This window comes from Lissotriton helveticus, chromosome 4_1 (genome assembly GCF_964261635.1).
Source record: "Lissotriton helveticus chromosome 4_1, aLisHel1.1, whole genome shotgun sequence".
Classification (NCBI taxonomy): Eukaryota; Metazoa; Chordata; class Amphibia; order Caudata; family Salamandridae; genus Lissotriton; species Lissotriton helveticus.
In genome coordinates, this window is record NC_136063.1 from 1953799429 (window position 1) to 1953821394 (window position 21966).

General features: G+C 43.9%; 1 protein-coding gene across 4 annotated transcripts in view; it reads right to left on the minus strand.

Moving 5' to 3' along the window:
- The window catches only part of FGF13 (fibroblast growth factor 13), a 1132668-nt gene that overhangs the window by 788254 nt on the left and 322448 nt on the right, over positions 1-21966 (minus strand). Inside the window, exon 2 of one of the 4 annotated variants that reach the window (XM_078688620.1) lies at positions 17669-17775. The exons of the other annotated variants lie outside the window; for them this stretch is intronic. Within the exon in view, the coding sequence (XP_078544746.1) occupies positions 17669-17747 (79 nt within the window). The 5' untranslated portion in view covers positions 17748-17775. The remainder of the gene's footprint in view (positions 1-17668; positions 17776-21966) is intronic. 4 annotated transcript variants of the gene reach the window in all.

Genomic DNA, 21966 nt, shown 5'->3' on the forward strand with positions numbered 1-21966 from the left:
ATCTTTGAATGATTACAAACAAATAAGGGAAGGAGTGCAAACTTATATGTAACGTTTTCTACTTTTGGAAGGTTAGCATTTTCTCGTCCTAATTATTTGATGCCTGCAGCCTCTCTCCTGTGTCACATGACTAGGTGTAGTCGGCAGATGGCCTTTGTGAATTCTTCTCAGACAGGCACAGAACATAGGTGCTGGGTGTTGGGAGAATTGGCAATCCAAGGCAGGATCGGAGGGAGAGGCTCTCACCTACCACTCTTGCACCTCAAAGGCACTGCCCATGACACTCACAAGGAACTTCACACTAACCTATTATGCCCCCAGACAGACTGGGGCTAGGGCAGGGAGGCAGGAAATTACGGATACTTGGGGGAGGGAAGCTCCAGAAGCTTCAGCCACTTCAAAGGGATCACAATGGTACAAAAACCTCAGACCCACTCTTCAGTACACTCCTGGACCCGTGAAAACTACAAGGAATGCCCTGCAGTCAGAGGACTGCCATGCTATCTGAGGTCTGCCCTCCTGTCTGTAAAGGAAGACTGGTCCTGCTCCCTTCAACCCTGGGAGAGCAGGTCCCAGACCCAGCTCTCCCTTGTTCTGCTGTATTACTCTTGCTTTAGTAGTCTGCTATTGCTTTTCTTCTTGCTAATCTGTAGTCCCTTAGTTTTCTAGTGCTTTTCTCCTTTTTATTCCCTTGTTTTATTGCTTTCTCCTTATTTTCCCATGTTTTTTAGTGCTTTTCTCTTTATTTTTTGTAGCTTTCTCTGTCTTTTCTCCTTGTATTTATTGATTTTCTCCTTAATTTTCCCTAAATCTTATTGTTTTCTCCTTGTTTTTCCCTCATTCCCTAATTTTTTATTGCTTTTCTCCTTGTTTTTCCCTTGTTTTTCATTGCTTTTGTCCTTGATCGTTTCCCCTCCATCTCATCTGCTACCCCTTCCCATCTGCCCCCCCCCCGATTTACCCGCTGCCTGCCAAGCCCTGCCCACCACCTCCCTCCTTTCAGGACATACTTATTGGAGGTTGCAGTATGGCTGTGGAGCTGTTTTGTGCAGCTGAGCGTGCAGTTACTGGACGGCTTGGAGCATGGCGACTCGTATAAATCAACATTGGGCGAATTGATATAAAACAACTATGTGAATAATATATGAAAAGAGAATCTTACAGGAAGCGATCTCCAACTACAAAAAAAAGCCATAACCAAAGATATTACCTGAGGAAGTCATATTGCCTGTGCAAACTTGAGAAGACTAAGTTATGTCATTCAGAACCGGATGCTCTCAATTGTAATGATAAGGATATGAGGATTGTTTCATATACTAGGAGGACTAAGAAAACCTTTTTAAATCTGAACTCCATATTTTGTGCAACGTCCTTGATATATAAGGGCACAGTTAACTATTTGTACTTAATGGCTCTGGTGTCTTCAAGCTACGCTTACATTTTGCTTATTGTCAGCTCTCTGACATAAAAGATACCCTGTATCCACAAGTATAGGAAGATAAATTCTGTTGGTCCTGAGGAAGGTGGTACCAATCCACCGAAACGCGTTGACCTGGCGTATTAAGTCACTTGCATCATCTGGACTACCTCTATCGCAGAAATGAATGGGTGTATTGGATGTTTAGTGGAGTATGTTATGTGGGATGTATGAGTAGAGAGTGAATGTTGGTTGGTGTGTGGTTATCAGGGTGTACCTAAATGATTTGTTTGTTCTTAAATATTTGAATAATGCATTGTACTTTTTAATGTTTATAAAAACTGTAAAATAACTTGATATGTGAAAATACTCAACAAAAAAGAAAAAATTTTTTTTTTTTGAAAATTATGAAAATGATATAAATCTATGTTATCTGTGCTGATGAGAAAGTTTTCTTCACTTTGAAATGCATTTAGAACAATGTCGATTATAAAAGTATAAGGCCAAAGGGGAATTTCTCTTGTTAATGTTAATTTTGTCCTCTCTTTTCCCTGGCTAAAAATATAAAAGAGGGGGTCCCAATTTTTTGCTGTGGCACACTAAAGGCTTGCCAAAGACAAGTCCATCCACATCTGGACAGCGCCCAGCAACAGGACCCCTGGTTCCAAACTCGCCCACAGATATGATGCTCCTCCCACCGCGCCCTGAACACCGGACACCCCAGCAAACACTGCTGCCACACCGCACTGCACTCTCCATTCTCCTGCACCACATGCACCTTCTACTGAACCAACACAACCAGCAGCATGCCACAAAGCACTATCTAACCTCTCACCAAGCCACATCAGAAGTGGACCACCAACCCAACTGCATATTCCTCAACACACTCTAAATGTGCAAGCACTCCACCGAGTTATGGGACCTCATCACCACCCTCGCACCCAGCATCATCTTCATCACTGAGACTTGGTTCGACCTGGCCCCCACAGCGATCCCCAACAGATCGTCCACAAGGAGCGCACCAACAACCCAGGAGGAGGATTTGTCAGCATCTACAAAAAGGCCATACAGTACACCACCACCACTGACAAATACCACCATCCTCATGGAAAACCTCGACACAGATGACAAGACGACCTCAGAGGCACTCCAGCTTCTGCAACACCATCACAGATTTCATTGCGCCCTACCCCTGGACTCCAAGTACTACATATTTCTCTATGATCTCAACTTCGATATTAGTGACCCCAATGACATCAATACCACCCACCTCCTCAACAACATAAGCAGCCTGGAACTGACCCAGATTATTTGCAACCCAACAAGCTGCAGGACACATGCTGGACCCCATCTTCACGGTTGTATGACATTACAATGCGGGCTTTTACCAGGCGTGCCATTACAATGCTGTTTTTACAACGCAAGTCGATACAACGACTTGCGCTGTATGCGCTGTATAGTGGAATAGTTTAATTTTCTATTCCAACTCCAGCCCACGTTACAGTAGGGAAGGTGTTGGAATAGAAAATTAAACTATTCCCTATCCAACAGCGCCCTCCAGCGCAAGTCGTTGTAATGACTTGCGTTGTAATAGCACCGTTGTAATGGTAGCGCGTGGTAATCCCGCATTGTAAAGGCTGTTCCCCCATCTTCACCTCCAGCAACCGCATCAAATATAGTAAATTCACAGACTTCACATTGGTGGATCACTCCATTGTCCTCTTCAGCATCTCCAGCCCTGCACCGCCATCCCCAAGATGGCCAGCATCCCCCCCATCAAAGCTGGAGAAAGATTTCAGAGACTAACTGGATGGACACCCTCAACACTGCCTACCCAGCTACCATCATCACCAGGAACAGGACTCAATAACATTAGCGCCCGGATCTCCAACAGTGCTGCCAGCTTCACCCCATCAAAAGCAATAAGCAGAGTCAAACCCCCAAAATGACCATCTGTTACACCCAAGAACTCAGATCAGCACACAACAGCAAACAGCTGGAGAGAAGATGGCATGCCAGCAAAAATGCATCTGACAGAGCAGCCTTCAAGACCTCCCTCAGCCTATACCACCAGCTGCTGAGAGCAACAACGAAAACTGCCCTAGCCGCATGCATGCATCAAACCCAATGCCAACAACAGCAAAGAACACCTTTCAGCCTCATTGAGGAATTCTCTAATCCATCTGCCACCGAAAACATCACACACTCACAACAGCTGTGCAACAACCTTGCGGTTAGAGCACAGTAGTGCAACCATATACAGAAACGTTGATCCCCAGTCTACATCTACAGACTTCCTCAATAGTTTTGTTGCCACCGCACAGGACATGAAGAAACACTGGCCACATGGAACCACCTCTCAACTCTGAACATCATCTCATTATGAAATCATCCACTTAGGCTCTCCCGCTGCCTGCTTCCTAACCATGCACATGCTTCATAGGATCTTCTCTTGGCTACCCACACATATGAGACGCAAGGTGACACAACACAAGCTGACTGGACTATGGCAACGCTCTATACATAGGAATAGCTGCACACCTCCAACAGAGACTTCAAACTATACAAAATACCACGGCCAAAATCATCCTCAACCTCCCCAGATGAATGCACATCACACCCCACCTCAGGAAACTCCACTGGCTCCCTGCACAGAAGAGATACCAATTCAAGCTACTGACCCACACACACAAGGCTCTACACCACCAGGGACCCGCCTACATTAACCACTCCTTGAACTTCTATCAACCATCTAGAAGACTATGCTCTGCTACCCTATCACTTGTCCACACTCTCTGCTACTACCAACCATCTAGAAGACTATGCTCTGCTACCCTATCGCTTGCCCACCCTCCCCCACCTCCTGTGACAATACCTGGTGGTCCTCCGCCCTTGGAAACCCACGGAGCTCTTCGGACCATGCCCAAAACCTCAGCATCATTCTCAACTCCTCCCTCACCATGACTCACCAGATCAATGTGGTTGCCTTCACCTGCTTCAACTCCCCTCTGCATCCTCTGCAAGATCTTCAAGTGAATCTCCCCAAAGCCAAGAAGACCACCCACACACTCAAAACTAGCAGACTGGACTATGGAAATGCCCTCTACATTGGAATCAAAAATCCCCTGCAACACAGACTCCAGACCATCCAGAACTCAGCTGCCAGACTCATCCTCGGCACCCCTCTTTGTGAGCACATGACCCAACACCTGCGAGACCTCCACTGGCTCTCCGTTGAGAAGAGAGTAACCTTCAAGCTACTCAACTATGCCTCCAAATCCCTCCACAACACCGGACCCACATACCTCAATGAAAGAGTCTCTTTCCACGTACTAAACAGAATCCTCCGCTCTGCCGACCTCGCCCTAGCAGAAAAAACGTGCATTCACAGAACCAGAAAAGGTGGAAGGGCATTCTCTTACATCGCAGCCAAGGCCTGGAACAAGCTCCTAGTCAACATCATTCGCTCCACTATTCTGAAAACCTTCAGGAATAACCCCAAGACCTGGCTCTTCGGCTGACCTGGAGCTGCACCCTCCCCGTCCAGAGCCTTGAGACCCTCAGGGGTGAGTAGCGTGCTTTAAAATTCCCTGATTGATTGATTGATCTACCGAAGCAGAAATGGAGGACGCTTTTTCTCCTACATCACAGCAAAGACCTGGAACAGCCTCCACACACACCTCACTTTTGGAAAACCTGGCTGTTCGATTGAGCCTTCCAGGACCTGTAATTGCCTGGATACGTAGTCAGGTGATTAACAATGCTATATAAATCCGGATTGAGTGATAGATTGATTGAGTGACTGCAGGGCTCAGTTGACTGGCCTCTTGTTCTGAGCTACAGGGATACAACAAGATCCAGATGCCTCCCTGCAACTGCCCAGCTGACCTGCTGCACAAGACATGCCTGGACCTATAAATGACCTGCCTAAGCCGTGCTGGCGTCGTCTGGATTGAGTTCCTGATCCCCAAGTGGTGCCTCCCAGGTCTTAGACCCTGGACTGGCATCAACGAGAGCACCTCCTGGTGTAATTGAAGGTTCCACCAAATCCACTGTGAACCGATGCAAAGCCCTGCAAAGCCTCCCCCGCACAGCTGCCATCTTCATCGGAACAGCCGCACAGCCACTCAAAACCCCACGTAGACTCACTGCATAGCTTCATGGGAACCAAAGGGAAGCCTCACAAAGTAATGCCACGCAGACCGCGCACCAAGGACATAACGTACAATCTTTAATGGTCCAGGCTTTGGTTTGTGCTGGGCCTACATGCCAACATGTAATTATTTCCAGTCCAGCGTGACCAGATACCTACAACTAGCACTTTGCACCTTTAGGCACTCCTTTTGTCTAACTCTTTCAAATACAATATCTCCAGTTTTACTGAGCGCATTTATGTCTTTGGGTTTCAGATCATTTATTAAAACATAATCTATGTTTCTAAATTTGTGTGGGATTTTTCTTGTGTTGTATTTTTACTTTATTGTAGCCTTATAGTCCGCTGCAGCGTGCTACACCGGCTATTAAAGGACCGCTCCAGCGTTAAAGGCCTGAACTCAAGGCGAGGACCTTCAACAAGAGAGCGTGATTTTAAATGCCGGTATAGCCCAGCTACAAAGGGCTGTAAGGCTTTTAGAACACTCTGCTACTAGAGGGCAGAATGTTCTAACAAATATAACAAAGACCCCTCGGAGCCCGAGGGGTTTTACATCCCGCCGGGCTGTTGCTCTTCCGGCTTTTACCGGCCCGTAGAAGCATGGAGTACTTCATTGGATTTAATGGAGTGCTCCATATTCCAATGTTTAAATACCGCTTAAGCGATGCAGGAATACTTTACACATTGCTCCTAAATTTAGCCTAACTGCTTTGGAACCAAGCTACCAGAAGGTGAAGCACAGGTTAATTTAGTGACTTTTTGTGGTTCACCCTGACAATGGTTGTGGTTGTTGCTTGAGAAGAGATTACCCCCATCCTTCAAACAACAACACAATTTTTCACATTAATCATGTTGCTACCAGTTAAAATCATGCATTTTCTCCCCACAGCACAAAATTTCTGGTTTATCAGTATTAATTACCTATTTATTCAGCTGGCTATAAAGTTCAAGAGATTACATTTTCTCTGTAAGGCAATGGGTGTCTCATCTACCATCACTAAATCTTCTGCATAAAGTAAGCTATCAATAGGGGTACCAGTCAACCTGGAGAAGAGGACTGAGACTCTAAATTTAACCTTGGAGATCTGCTCGAAGAAAAGAAAATAGCAGTCAAATCAAGTGGCACCTATGCTTCAATCCATTTTCGATCAGAATTTTTTCACCTAATGTACCACTCAAGGACACTTCTCTTTAACCCTGAAATTGTTTACTGTCCATGAAAGAGTCACAAGCAGGCTGAGTTAACCCTACACCTCTTGGCAAAGTCATTAGGTATGGCTTGCAGCTCGATTCCATACTAAAACATTTTAAAAAAAACTTGTGCATTGCAATGAAAGCTTCAATCGGGCATAATACACTAAAGAGCAAATAGCATGAGAAAGTGATAAATACTTGTTTGGGTGGAGCAAATTGTTTTTACTCTAGGTATGCTTTAAAGAATTTGTAAAAGTAGAACATTGGTAACACCAGATCACTTGTGCTGTCAACCAGACCGAAAAAGGCTTTACTATTGCATCTTTCCATTAGGGGGTGATTTTATTATTTAGTATTACCCACCTAAAAAGAACATAGTGTTGATTAGCCAACTAAGATATATTTTTATCCAGCAGCTCTGTTAAGGTTCCGAAATGTAATGAAATTGATTATCCATTCTATAGTAATTGACTCTAATAAACTTTAACTGACAGCAAACTTTAGGGATTCGGTTCAACATCTGGGCCCCTATGAAATACCAAGAGGTACTCAATCCATTTTACTTCTGGGATAGCACACTCTGGTGAATCCAATCTGTCGCCAGGGCCTAAATGCACTATTCCCCCAAAAAAATATGTCATTCTTTACGGAGCTCAAAACATTTATTTCACAAAGTGTTAGAGCTGTCCATTCACCCACCATATGTCCCAAGAAAGAAAAACAATTGGACTTTCTGGTTACAGTTTTCTTTTAAATATAACTTCTCACAGCACCCTAAATCATTCTTAGGATTGCATCCACCAAACAACCTAAATGTAGATTTAATCAATCTTTAAGTAATCTCTTTGGACCTCCTCTATAATAGTTAATTGCTGAGATAAAAACTCTGACATGACTATGAAAGTTTTTTAAATAATTTTATATTTTCGAATAAACTTATATATGTCCCTTAGCAATAAAATACTGAAATAGTAGTAAAATAAAATGTATATTGTTGAATAGATGTTGGGAGTACTCCGATAGCATAAATCTCCTCTCAAAGGGCAAGAGAATATTTTGCATGGATACCTCGTGTCACATGCAATTTTTGATAATTTCCTACATTCTCCTTTGCCGTTCAATATGTGTAAAACACTGGGCTTTACAATTGTCCCTCACTATTCTTCAAAGACCATATAAAGAAAAAATGCAGGGTTCAGAGCAGCCATTTGCTGAATTTACAGTCAATCCCAAAGACCTAAGTAACGCCAAGAAAAATATTCCTTGTGACGCAGGTAAACTGATCAACAACTAAAGAGTACACAAGCATGTCTTCCCTACCCTGAAAGATCTCGATTTGCAATTGACTCCTTTTCATGTCTAGTCGAACTGGTGCTACTAGGAGCACATCCCTAACCAGATTGAAAAGCCAAGACTCCTTAAAATGCACAGGCCAACAGATTTTCTGTGTTTTGATCAAGACTCTGGAACAATCTTCCTCTATACTGCAGACTTGCTCCTATTCATAAAATATCTCAAAACTGACTTCTTTGCAGTCTTTGTGTCATCCTAAACTGAATTATTTCCATATTTCACCGTCACTGAAATGCGGTGCTGTCTCACCCTTATGTGTATATTCTCGTTTAAATAAACCGGCATGTCCCTCTCCTCACATGTTGGCTATGAATCCTGTTGCTTTGTAAAGTGCACCACTTCCCACAAGGGCTAGGTTTGTGCTTAATGAAGGTCCCCTTTAAAGAATGCATTGATTCACAAGGGTGGGTTTGGCATCATTTACAAGAGATTTGAAAACAGAGAAATAGGGAGTTTCTTGTAAGGGTGCAAGAATATGTTAGTGATTATTTACAAGGGGTATAAAAACAGAAATATAGGGATTTTCTTGGAATGGAGCAATAATAGTTTCTTTCAGGCGTAGATAAATATTCAAGTTTCTTGGTATCTACTAGAACAGGGTCCACTCAGTGGGCAGTGGGTGGTGAGTGATCTAACACGTTTTCTGAAATGTAACTGCATTTCTTTATTGGATTCGATTTGTACTTTTAAGGCAGAAACGTGCTGCCACTTAGTACATGCTTGTATATCAGCTTAAACACATCTACCAAAGTTTTATTACTGCGTACACAATTCTGGTTTTAATGTTTGTGCTTATATAGAGTACCTTTAATTAGCCTTGCAGATTGGCATACAGGAGCTATATTCTCTATAATGGTAAATGTTTTGGGATGTTGCCATCAATTTTGTTGGAATTTACCTAAGGAAGGCAATAACTGATGGTACAATATGTGGCAAACGTTATACGGTGCATACATGCAATTACTTGGCCTTGATGGAAGTGGTGTTTCAGAGTGTGTATCTGTGACTGTAGGTTGCCCACAAAAGGCTATTCCTTGGGGGAATAATGACGAGTCATGACCTGAGTGAGTGAGTGTACCATTGTACCCGTATTATACTCCAAAGAGCAGTTGGTTCTTAATACATGCCTACAAAACCAAAGTGGGAGTAATGTTCCTTTAAACAACAAGTGATCAGTTTCTTCAGAATTGCTTGGGGGTTGGAGAAGTAATGGCTTTGCTGGGGATATTGTTCTTTTTATGGGTGTTCAGGGTCCGGCCTTCTGGTCCTCCCACCAAACCAATGTCACTGTTCATCCTGTTGTCTCCTGTTTTGGTATCTAAACAGTACATTGTTAAACATAGTTAAACATCAATTAGATATCTTTCTTCTTCTTCTATCGGATAAACCAGATATTTTCTTTAGCACAGAAACATGGCTGAACGCCGACTCCACCCCCGATATCCTGGCAGCCCTCCCTGACAACTATTACATCCTACATGCCGATCGGGCCCCAGGGAGAGTGGGAGGTGGAGTAGCGGCCATTATCCACAAAGATCATGCCTTCACCTCTATGTCCCCCATAAACCTCCCTGCAGTGGACAACATGATTATCAAACTTGATTCAAATGCCGGTCCGCTTATCTGTGTTTTAATATATAGGCCCCCTCAACATATGCCCACTTTCCCTCTCGCATTAAGCGAGCAGCTGGCCTCCTTGGTCATGGACTATGCTAAAATACTCCTTCTCGGCGACCTCAACTACTGGTGCAATGATGATTCTGGAGGCCCCCATGCCACTGAATTAATGGAACTCTTGCTGAGCCTTAACCTCAGTCACCTTATCTCCTCTGCCACCCATATTAAAGGCCATACTCTGGATCAGGTATAGACCACAAACATCACAGCCTCTACTCCTATTATATCCCCCTGTATCTGGTCCGACCATCATTTAATTAACTTCACTATCTCCATCCCCACCTGCAGCAAGCCCCTGGCAGCTGAAGGGGGTCTGGTTAGAAAGTGGAGCACCTTTAATAAGCTAGCCTTTCTTGGTAGCTTAGCCAGCTCCACCCCTGAAGTTACTCCGGATGTGGACTTAGCCGAAGCCAACGTCTCTAACTGGCTGTTATCAGCGAGCAACAAACATGCCCCACTCATAAAACTTAAAATCGCCCGCCGCTCTGAAGCCCAGAAATGGTTCTCCCTTGACCTTAGAGCTCAAAAACTAGACATCCACCAAAAAGAGTGGAAATGGAGGAAAGCCTATGCCCCGGATGCTAAACATCTATATCTGGTCGCCTGCACAGACTATAAAAAATCCATCACCTCCGCCAAAGCTGCCTATTTCTCTGATAAAATCGAGAAATCTAACAATAAATCAAAAGACATCTTTGCCATAGTTAACGAGCTGTCTAATAACGAAAGAATCCTTCCCAAACCCGCGGCTACCCAACAACTGTGTGACTCCCTGAATAAATATTTCCTTGACAAAAGAGCCACTATTAAAGCCAGCATTCCAGTCACTGGCCCCAAGGCGGCTCCCATGGCCTTGACATCCAGCCCCCATACCCTTGACCACTTCCCACCCATAGACGCCCACACCTTACAGGCCCTACTGGCTAGGGTAAAAACTGGTTCCCCCAGGGACTGCTGTTCCCCACATATATTAAAGGACACCTTCCTGGCCCTTTCATCCCCTGTCCTGACCCTCCTCAACCTATCCTTGCTCCAGGGCAGGGTCCCCATAGCCTTTAAGGAGGCAGTTGTTGTCCCCTCCTGAAGAAACCGGGGGCTGACCCATCAGATCCCTCAAACTACCGGCCCATCTCCCTTCTCCCCTACCTAGCTAAAGTCCTAGAGGCCCACGTTACCACCCATCTTTCTTCCTTCATAGAACAGTCCAATTACCTTGACCCCCACCAAGCTGGGTTCCGCCCGCCCATTCCACTGAAACGGTCATCACTGCAGTCATGGATGCCCTCCGAGGAAATGCAGACAAAGGAATTCCACAGGCCCTGGTCCTCTTAGACCTCTCGGCCGCATTTGACACGGTCGATCACACCATCTTGATGGACCGTGTCAAGCAGGCCGGTATCCGTGACTCAGCCTACAGCTGGATTAAGTCCTTCCTCACTAACCGCACTCAAGCGGTCCGCCTAGACCCCTTCACCGCTCCTAGACTCCCTACATCCTGTCGTGTTCCCCAGGGATCCTCACTGTCCCCCTTATTGTTTAATTTATATTTGTCCCCCCTGATTCACTCTCTGAAGGAATTTAAGGCCATCACCTTCAATTATGCCGATGACCTACAACTAATTTTCACAATAGACAACTCTGTGGAATCCATCCACGAGTCCAGAGCACTCTGCTTCATATCCGCCACTGGATGGACCTTAACCATCTGAAGTTGAACGCCGGGAAAACCAAGCCAGTCCTAAATGGCAAGAGCCAAGTACTCTGGTACCCGCACTATGGGCCTCCAGAATTTGGTCCCCCCCCCTATACCCATATCCTCAGCAAAAAGTTTAGGAGTGATCATTGACAATAATCTCTCCTTAAAAGCCCAAGTAGGCGCGGTCGTGTCCTCCTGTTTTTTTCAGCTCCGCAAAATCAGGAAGATTAGTCGGATGCTTACTCAATCGGCCTTGATCCAGGTGGTGATGACCTTGGCACTATCACACCTGGACTATGCCAACTCTATCTATTTAGGCCTCCCACTCTTCCTTGGCAAACGCCTCCAAATGGTCCAAAATCAGGCGGCCAGACTGATCCATCAACAGCCACGTTGGCAATCAGCCAGGCCCTTGTTAAAAAAACTCCACTGGCTCCCAATCCCCCAATGAGTGGCTTTCAAGACGGCCTGCATCATCTTCAAGTCCCTCCATGGCCGCAGTCCCCAGTTCATCAATAACCTTCTACCCAGGTACATCCCCTCTCGCAACCTCCGTTCCGCCAAACTCCATCTTCTGGCCACACCGTCCTTCAGAATACATCGTCAGGGCGGACTCCGGTTTGCGACTCTCGCCCCCAGACTTTGGAACTCCCTTCCTTTGGAGTTACGGTCTTGTAACAACCTCTTAAATTTCAGAAGGCTACTCAAAACGTGGCTATTCACGCAGGCCCCTGTATAATCCGTGTTGGCCCGGTACCTGCTAGATTTAGCGCCATGAAACCTCTGGGTGTGCATGTGCTCTATAAGATTTTAATAACATAACATAACATTGTGACTTGTGTCTTCCCTTTGCTGCCTTACTGATGTCTGCAAGAGTATTTGGGGTGCTGTGTTTGTGACTGAGACATTCTGACATTGGGTGTTCTGAAGATGATCTAGCATTAGGAGGGTTATTGCTAAACCTGGTATTCTGTTTCCCTAACTGTAAGAGGGAACTGTCTCATTTATTTTGTGCAGCAGCTCTATATATGTCCATATATGTCCTAAGTGTTGCAAAGTCTTACTGTGCCCTGGGTACGCCTATATTATTGCTGACTGGTACTTGTGGTAACTGACTATGACTGTCCCTGGGCTCTGTCTAACCAGGCCCGTGGCCAGTGCTATGCTGAAAACACACTTAGCATACTGTGAAAACCCCTACATACTAGGGTACACAATGGGTTAGGGTACACCTATGATTGGCATGACCTCCTCTATAATGCCCTAGTACATAATTGGACAGGGGGACTAGAACTATACGTAAGTCCATAATATATAATAGGGCATGGCACTTTAGTGGCCAGCAGTCTTTTCTGCACTTTCATGTGTGCACTTTTATGGCCTGAGCTTATTTTAAAAGCAGCATTTGTTGCAGGACTACTTTTAAAATGTAAACTGTGTTTAAACTTGACTTTGGTGTTAGGGGCACTACAAAATTAATAAACTACAATATTCTGGCCTATTAGGTACCGAGGGGTCTCCCTCAGGTATCCCATGGGTGGAGGGTCAGGTACTAATGAGGAGGACTCATAAAAAAAGGTTTTATATGCCCTTGGGATAGTGAAATCATACATTTCCCTTCCCTCTTTGTAGTAAAGTGCTTCCCCAAATCACATTTCTGTGCTAGGAGTACTCTGGAGTGAGGATCTACAATATTTGTACATAATCAGAACCCCTAAAGTCTCCCCTAGGTGTTCCAGGGGTGTGGGTCCAATAGATATAGGAAGGGCGCTTATAAAACATGTTTTTTAAGCCCTGGTGTTGGAGAAATTGCCCAGTTCTTTTTCCCCATTGCAGATCTCCAGCCACATTGGTTAACATGGTAAGAAGTTATTCATTAATAACTCCCCCTAGGAGACACAGAAAAAATATCATTCAATGACTTACTAGAATGGTATTAATAAATCTAACAATATGCTTCTGTAAAATGTATCCAAAACTGTACAGAGAATAAGTTATAATACTTTCTTGTATGTAAGTCAAAATTCAGCATTCCAGTGATCTGTCCTGATTGGTCAGAGTTAAGTGGAATAGCCAGGCTGCTTTTATGAGGTGATGAGTAGCCATTCTTGGAGGAGAAGGTATAGGAATGCCAGAGCGAGAGTAAGGGGTCATGGACCATGATCTTCAAAAAAGGAGGAAACAGGCAGAAGAAACCAGTTTCATTTGCACCCCTACTTTTTGACCCCAGCCAGATGGCAGCATTAAGGAAGGAATGTGCAGATGCCAGAGGAAGGGAGCATATGGAGATAAGCCATACTGGAGGTTGCTTTAGCTGGCTCTTGCCTGCCTGCTGGGACTTGAGCCATATTGAATTTTGGAGAAATAGTGCTTTCTGGGAGACCATTGTGCCACACGTTGGAGGAAATGGTCATGCTCCGGGGTGTTGTCCTGCACCTCATTGGACAGGAGTGCCTTCCAGTGTGACCCCATAGACACTGAATAAGTATCTGAGAGGGGCAGTGACTCTCAGTTCCGCTGCTTGAAACTAAAGGAAGAAGAAGGGTCCATGTTTAGAAGTTTGATTTGCAACAACTAGACCCTGCTCTGTGACTGACTGTGCCTGTTATGTTATGTTATGTTAATATATATTTGTTAAGCGCTCGTACGCCCGGGGGCTTCAGGGCGCTATAGGAAGGGAACACAACACAACAATTAAAAGTGAAATACAACTCAGCAATAGGCCTGCATGAACAGCCAGGTTTTAAGAGAATGTCTGAAGCTAAGAAGGTCTCCACTCAATTTCAGTTGTAAGGGAAGCGAATTCCAGAAGGTGGCTGCAAGATGGTCAAAGCAACTGCCACCAAGACGCTTCCTTTTGAAAAATGGAACGATCAATAAAGATTTTTGAGCAGAGCGAAGATTTAAAGATGGATTGTATCTAGAGACCAAATCTTTTATAAACTTCGGGGCTGAGTTTTGTAAGGTTTTAAAAATAATACACCCGGTTTTAAATGCAATTCGCTGCGCAACAGGTAACCAGTGTAGTTGTTTCAAACCAGGTCTAATAGATTGCCACTTTGTAAGTCCAAATAAGCCTGGCAGCCTGATTCTGGGCCAACTGAAGTCGTTTTAACTCTCCCGCTGGGAGCCCCAAGTAGAGACTGTTAGAAAAATCCAGTCGGGATAGGACAAGGGCAATTATGACCTGGGTGAGAGCGGCCTGCGTAAGAAAGAGAGCTATTTTCCTTATTTTTTTGAGTTGAAAGAAACTGGACGACACTACAGTACCCACTTGTCTCTTCAAAGAAAGGTCCTCACTAATTGTTACTCCCAAGCTTTTGACTGAGGACGATCTCGTAGGTGGAGCCCCCATGCTAGAAGGCTAAAAGCATGGGTTCCAACTTAGTTCGCTTTGCCCAGGCAATACCAATTCAGTCTTGCCTGGGTTGCCTGCGGCACAATCTTGAACTACAGCCCTGTGGATCAAACCTGCTTCAGAAGGACTAAAGAGTGGACTCCCTGCAAACTACAGGTTAACAGAGCTCACTTGGACCATCACCACCAAGAATCCCCAGCCTGGAGTACTACCAGTGGATTTGCAAGGGTTTTGTTCCAGTGGAATTTGGGAATTGAAGTCCCACATTTCAAGGACCATCTTGGAGCTTTCAGACCCTTGTAATAAGTTTTAGACACTTAGGGATCCTCAAAGGAACTGTAGGAAGACGTTTCCGAAGTTTGGAGCAACTTTAAAAAAAAGCTTCATAAGTGGACTGACTCAACCTGGCCAGCCAAGCTGGTGACTCTCAAACGCTAGCCGACCTACCCTCTAGGTTCGTCCCGCTGGAACGTTCCAGAGGTCCGACTTTCATGATTTGACCAAGACCTGGTCAAAACACATGTCAGTGAACCCACACCAAATTTGGACTGGTGAAGAGCATCGAGGGACCTGGGGAGAAAAAGCTCTGTAAAAGTTTCTAAGTCTGTAGGTAGAAGAGTTGACCGGGACCAACTGCGAGAGTCAAGCCGCCCACCTTCAACCGTGAGCCGGCCTGGATCTCTGGTTCATCCCGCTGGAAAACCCATAAAGGTCTGACTTTCATAGGTTTGAAGGGGAGCTCTTCACAAGGCAAGTCGGGGAACCCTCACCAAATCCGTACTGGTGCACAGCTTCCAAGAACGCTGGCAAAAAAAGCTCCACAAAAGTTTCTAATTCAGAAGGTAAAAACTTTTACCGAGGCCTAACACAAGGGGTAGCTGCATATGGTTCCATCTCGGTCGGCCTGAAACTTCGACATTGTCCCAGTCTAGCATGACCAGGTGTCCCAATAGGCGCCATAGGTTCTGAGACCTATTCTGAGCCCTAGACTGTGTTAGTGGCCTTATTGCCAGTGGTAGATGCATATTCACCACTACTAATAATCCACTTTTCAACACAATGTACTTTGTTCACTTGCCTAGCTCTCACTGGGCTAACTGTCACCATTAACCCGATGCCCATGTGGCCGTGTCCCTTTGTCTTTTTTGCTCAGTCTTGCAATTTTCTGGTCTCCGCCACCGCTGATTCATTGGCCCAAGTTTTATGATTCCTTGCATTTTTTAAATTCTTTTCGGGCCTCTCCGGTTTACTTCTATTTAAGACAAAATACGTGTAATTCTAGTTCAGGAATGAGACTTCTTAGTACCAGTCACTTTCATCTCCAATTGTGCTATTAGATCCCGAAATAATTTGTTCCTTGCTGTGCAAGTGTAACAAATATTTAAGCTCAGTTGGTTCTTGTTTCTCACACTCATTCCAATGTGCACTTTGTCCCTCTAGCTGATACTTTCTAATTGTGGGTTATACACATAAATGTATGTGATGCCTGGAGGGTGGTCAGTTTAGGTAGCATAGTTTGGCGTGATGTAATGCAAGGTGGTGTGGAGTATCCTTGTGTTTTAAGCTCATATACTCCATGATATTATTGTTGATTTGTCCTTTGTTGTGATGTATCACTTTGAATGCATGTGGGTGTTATGCTGCTGCTGTTGGTTGCCTGCTTGTGACCATGGTGAATTCAAAGAAGGAAAACCAGGGATGCAGAACCAACATGCCAAACAGAAAATCTCCAAGACCAATGATATTCCCAAAGTGATGTTATTCAGTCCCCTTCATCTTTGGAGTGGCATTAGTTTATATTCATCAAGTCTGACTGCTGAAAGGTCTGTTTCAAAATAGACACATACAAAGTGTAGGGCTTTGTGTTTTGGGCCTCCAAGCCCTTAAGAGTGAGAGATAGGATGTCCATCAATGGTACCCCTTAGTTGGCTGACTGGGGGATGATGGCATTATCAAGCTGCCTATGGTGTTTGGGACACATTATCCACTTCGCCAATACATCTACAAAAAGAAGCAAGGTATTGCCTTAGTATAATAGAGGGATAAACGGGAATAGTGAGAAGTAACACTAAGGCAGAAGAAGGAAAACGAGGAAAGAGAAGAAATGAAAGGAATGATAGAGGTGAGTGGGGAGAGAGAGGAGGTAAGTTTAAGGAGGAAAATGGTGAGGTAGAAAAAGAGGGGAAGCAAGTATAAATTAAAGACCAGCAAGTGTGAGAAGGAGAAAGTAAAGAAATGAGAAACAACAAAGAAGATGTGGTAATATGGGAAAGTTAAAATAAGACAAGAGTGGAGAACAGAAAAGGGGATGGGAATGGAGAAATTAGAAGAGAAATTGCAAGAGAGAAAGGAGAAAAAAATAAAGAGAAGCCAGAAGTAAAGGAAAGATGAGAAAGGAGGAAAATGGGATAGAGAAGTAGGTAAAGGGGTGTTTGGGTGGGTGTAAGAGGAAAGTCGAAAACAACAGAACAGAAAGAAAGTATAAAAGATTAATGAGAAAGTGACATAAGAAGGGAAAAGAGAGGGGGAGAAAAACTAGAGAAGAAGGAGGGTGGGACAGGAGAATTGAGTGAGGAGAAATAGGAGAGTGGATGAAACATTCTGAGGAGAACAGGGTAGAGGAACAAAGGAGAAAGTTAGGCAACCCTCGGAGAATAACTTAAGACAGTTCACAATGTTGTTGAGAAAGGCATGAAAAACAAATGCAATTTCCCTGAAACCCAATGCAGAGTCCCTGTTATGTAATAAGGCGACTGTGACCAGGGAAAGTCTGCTGCTTTTGACAGAACATTTGTTTTCAAATTCCCCATGCTAACTTACTTTTAGAGGAGAGTTCACTTGAGACATCCATGTTATTTGCTGTGGTCACAGACCACTGACTGCCACTCATGCGCTTCATCTCAGAGGATTAGAAGTCACAAAGTATGCTGCAGCAGAAACAAAGAAACAGTGGAGGCTCTCAGGAGGTTATACATATGGGATTTAAAGTAAACTATCTTGGGGAAGATGAGGTATAATTGTTAATAGTGTAGCCGGAATGTTTTATGCCTTCGCATACTCTCATATTAAAAAAAAAACATCAGGGCACCTTGCTTAATTGATGAGTTTATTTTGACATAATTTAGAATACATTCATTGCAATAAAATTACGAATTAAATTATGAATATATCACTCTGTTTCTACATATGCATGCACGAACATTTATACTGTGACAAATGATTTGGCAAAGAAACTGCAAAGGCTCCGTCGGTCCATGTAAGCCCTGTAGTGCATCACTGAGAATGAAAAGGACATTCATTCAGCACTGTTGCTGTGGCAGCATGAGAATGACTCTATTTGTCAGATGGGTTTGAAATGGGGACGGTATGATGATACTCCTGAGAGAGAACACTCAGTAACTTTATTGTAAGCTCGACCAATAAGATATCAGCAATGAAATGTATGTAAGAGAAAGCTAAACGGAAATGTTACAAAGAATGTTGACAAAACATCACATTTAACAATAAAAACGCCATAAAAGTATACAATAACACCACTGTAAGTGCATTACATTGTGCAAACGTTGTACTAAAATGTTCTATAACAGGCAGAATAACAATTTTAAGTGTTCCTTCGCATATCATTTATGGATTAACAGAAGTTATTGCGGGGTCTTTTTTTTTCTTTTTTTTTTTTTAAAGATGTATTGATGAGGGAGAGACTCCGCAGTGAAACACTAACATACATTAAGAATGAATGATCTAAGTTCTGCTTTATTATATCATTGACTGTTTATTGTACTCTACGCCTATATACTTTGATGGTCGGAAAGACCGAATAAAGTCTGATGATGTTGGAATGATCTAACAATTGTATTTAGTGGCCATCTGACGACTCTCTATATGGACTGGCTTCATCCGAGCGGCACCACTTTGTGGGAATGCCCAGAAACGTTTTGTACTGTGGGCAATGAACATAAACCGACCTGCGCATTGCTTGTGAACACCCATGCTGAGCACTCTAACACCATCAACACTGGATCATACGAACGTTTCTCCTTGTGTGCCCGCGTATGCTATTTGCTTTTTAATAAGGCTATTGCATTATTTTATATTAAAATGCATTGCCAAAAGTTTGTGCAATATATATAAAATGGAACACACACCAGTGGTTGCACATTTTAAATTACCTCATAAGTTAAATGCAGCTATTGCAGCAATATGGTTTACAGCAAACACTGAGGGTCCCTATTACAGTCAGAACTGCCTGTCACTGGTTTGTGCTGTGGTGCACGTTTGACTAATTGCGCCACGTGCAGACAGGATAATGTGTCCTATTATTGACAATGCATGGCAACTCGTGTTTCCCGGGAGGCAGCGTCTAATCGAAGATGGAGCAACGGATTGAGGCGTCGGTCTGCCTTTCACAGTACCGGCGGCAACAGGTCTGTACTTTCAAGGGGGTCAGAGATCCTCCTGGGGGGACGTGCAGCCAGTGACTTCACACTCCTGCAGGGGAGTGTCTGGGGGAGGGTCCATTGCAACCCATTTTCCCATTCCAGATGGGAGTCCAGAGAGGGGTTTTACTAACTGTACGACACCTTTTTGTGACACACAGTCACTGCATCTCTTGATGGTCTCTTTGCCTTTGCGCCTGCGCCCATAATGCACCGCAAGCGCAGAAGCAAACTTTTTCCTTCATTTGAATGTGAACACACCCTGCAAAAAAGTCAATGGTAAGTTTGAAATGGAAAATAAGACAGAGATTTAACGTGGTTACCCTAAGGCACTTACGAACACACACATTCATACAATCACAAACAGATGTGTGCTAAGACTCTCTCTATGGCAACAATAATAGAAGTTAGAGAATTAGAAAAGAAAGCAATACAAAAGGACACTTTGGATAAAAATGAAACTAACCTTCCAATCAGTTTTAAGAACCTGGACCGATTCATTAGGAACTAGAACATTGTCCAATATATATTTAAGCAAAACAAAAACACTCCGATGTTTACTTTTCAAAGGTCTTTGTGGAATTTGTTTAAGAGGAATCAGATCACAGCTTATCTGGTCCACTAGCGATGCAGGCTGGGTTGGTGTTGTGGTTTGCAGCGACACTGTATCCGAAAACCTGGCCAGCTACACCATATTCTGAAATAGAATGTGAGGCATCTACTTACTGCCGCAGTTCATCCATTGAAATAAGTCACTGACGCTGTACTCTTCCCCAGGAAGCAGGCATGGATGTACACGTGTTGCATCACCACGTGTCATATGACACACTAGATTCTTCTCCGAGTTTTCTTTTGCACTAAATATTCTGCCGCAGTCAGAAGCTAACTAACATTTAACATGTCAACTTGTATAAACGCTTATATTTTTATAAAATTCAGCAGGCATAGTATCTTAGACGTCATGGTTTCCAAATGTGTGGTCTAAGCTTATACGGATAGCCTCTTGGAAACATTACGGCATCCAGCTGCTCTCTCACTCCTTTTGGGGAAACCGGGGTTTTGTCTGTCCTTGGTAGTTTGGGCGTCCTGGCAATCCCAGGACTCTCCCTGACCTCCAATTCTCTCATTATCTACAACATTAGGGTCTGGGTTTTTGCTTACTCTTTGGGAGTCATCTCTCCACTTTTTAAAGATTAATACTGTTTTTGTAACCTTGTCACCAACCTTTATTGCCGTAATCTAGGTCCTTTGTCTCCACATTATCTCGCATGTGTGTCTCTCAAAAGGTAGGCAGCATTTGCCTTTACTCTGTCTCTTGTGTACTAGCACTCATTCACCATATCACACTGTCCTCACATCATCTATTATATCATATCATCATCACTTATCATCACATGTAGTTAATTTACTAAACTCTCTTTGTTTCCATTACAGCACATTGAGGGGATGACTCAAGTTTTCAGTAGTAGTAGAAGTAGCTGTTGTCCTGCTGGGAAAGGCTGATCAATGCTATAGTGGCAATAATTAAAATATTGCTAGTGAGCCCATCAAAATACCTAATCCGTTGCAGCACTCCAGTTTCAACAGCACAAGAGTGTTAAATAATGTATTTTAAATTTTGAATTTTAATGGGCATAAAGGAGTCTTGTTCAATGGATCAACTGGAACCTGACAATTGAAGTTATAGGATAGAGTCAAGACTCGTGGAGGCATTTTGAATGTTGATTGCTGTAGACGTTTTGAAAAGAAATGTAACTGATATACTGGATGGCTATTAGCTCAACAATTTATGTTATTTTAAGGACAACTAATAGTTCAACTGGTCACAAAACAATTACTGGGAATACAGTGGTTGAAGATCACATATCTCCAGTGCTTCCACAATATTGATGTAGGACTATCCCTGTATCCACTGGATCAGGCTCAAATAGGTCATAAGTCAGTTAGCCAGTGACAATTCTTGCTCCAAGAAGTTGTGCTCATTCCTTTGTCATATATTCTTAACATAAAAAGTAGGCTCTTCAGTTGCCAATGGTGCAGCAGAGCTTGGCCTTTTAATTATTATTTGTGGGATCCCTGGCCAACTATATGTCCAAGTGGAACAATACTAAAATGGATATCTTTGAGGCTCAGATCAGGAGGCCAGCAGACAAGCCCTTTGAGTCACTCTAGGGTCCTGGGTTCAAGATGAAGTTGCAGGTCCAGATCTTCTTCCCAAGGCAAGGGGGCAGAATGCAGCAGCTCAGCACAGAAGGGCAGCCTCCCATCCTGTCAGTAATGGCTCAATAGTCACCTAAGCTCCCCTTGAGTGTGGCTGTCTAGGAGGAATACCCAAAGGCCAAATGCCCAGTGAAGAGACCGGAGACAGGCTGCAAACACCAAATGGCTAAGGCAAGTGCTAGACCTGGCATCTTTGATGTGGTTTCCCCTGTCTTTTTGCTTCTACCTCCTGTATTTTTGATGCTGTGCTGGATTTCGGTTTTGCTGGTTTAGATGCTTTGGGCACTTTGCCACTGCTGATCAGTGTCAAAGTGCAAGTGCTCCCTGAGTAAATTGTTATTGTGATTGGTTACCCATGATTGGCATATTTGTATTACCAAGAAGTCCCTAGTAAAGTGCACTGAGTGTGCCAGGGCTGGTGATACAAATTCTACTAGTGGGCCTGCAGCACTGATTGAGCCA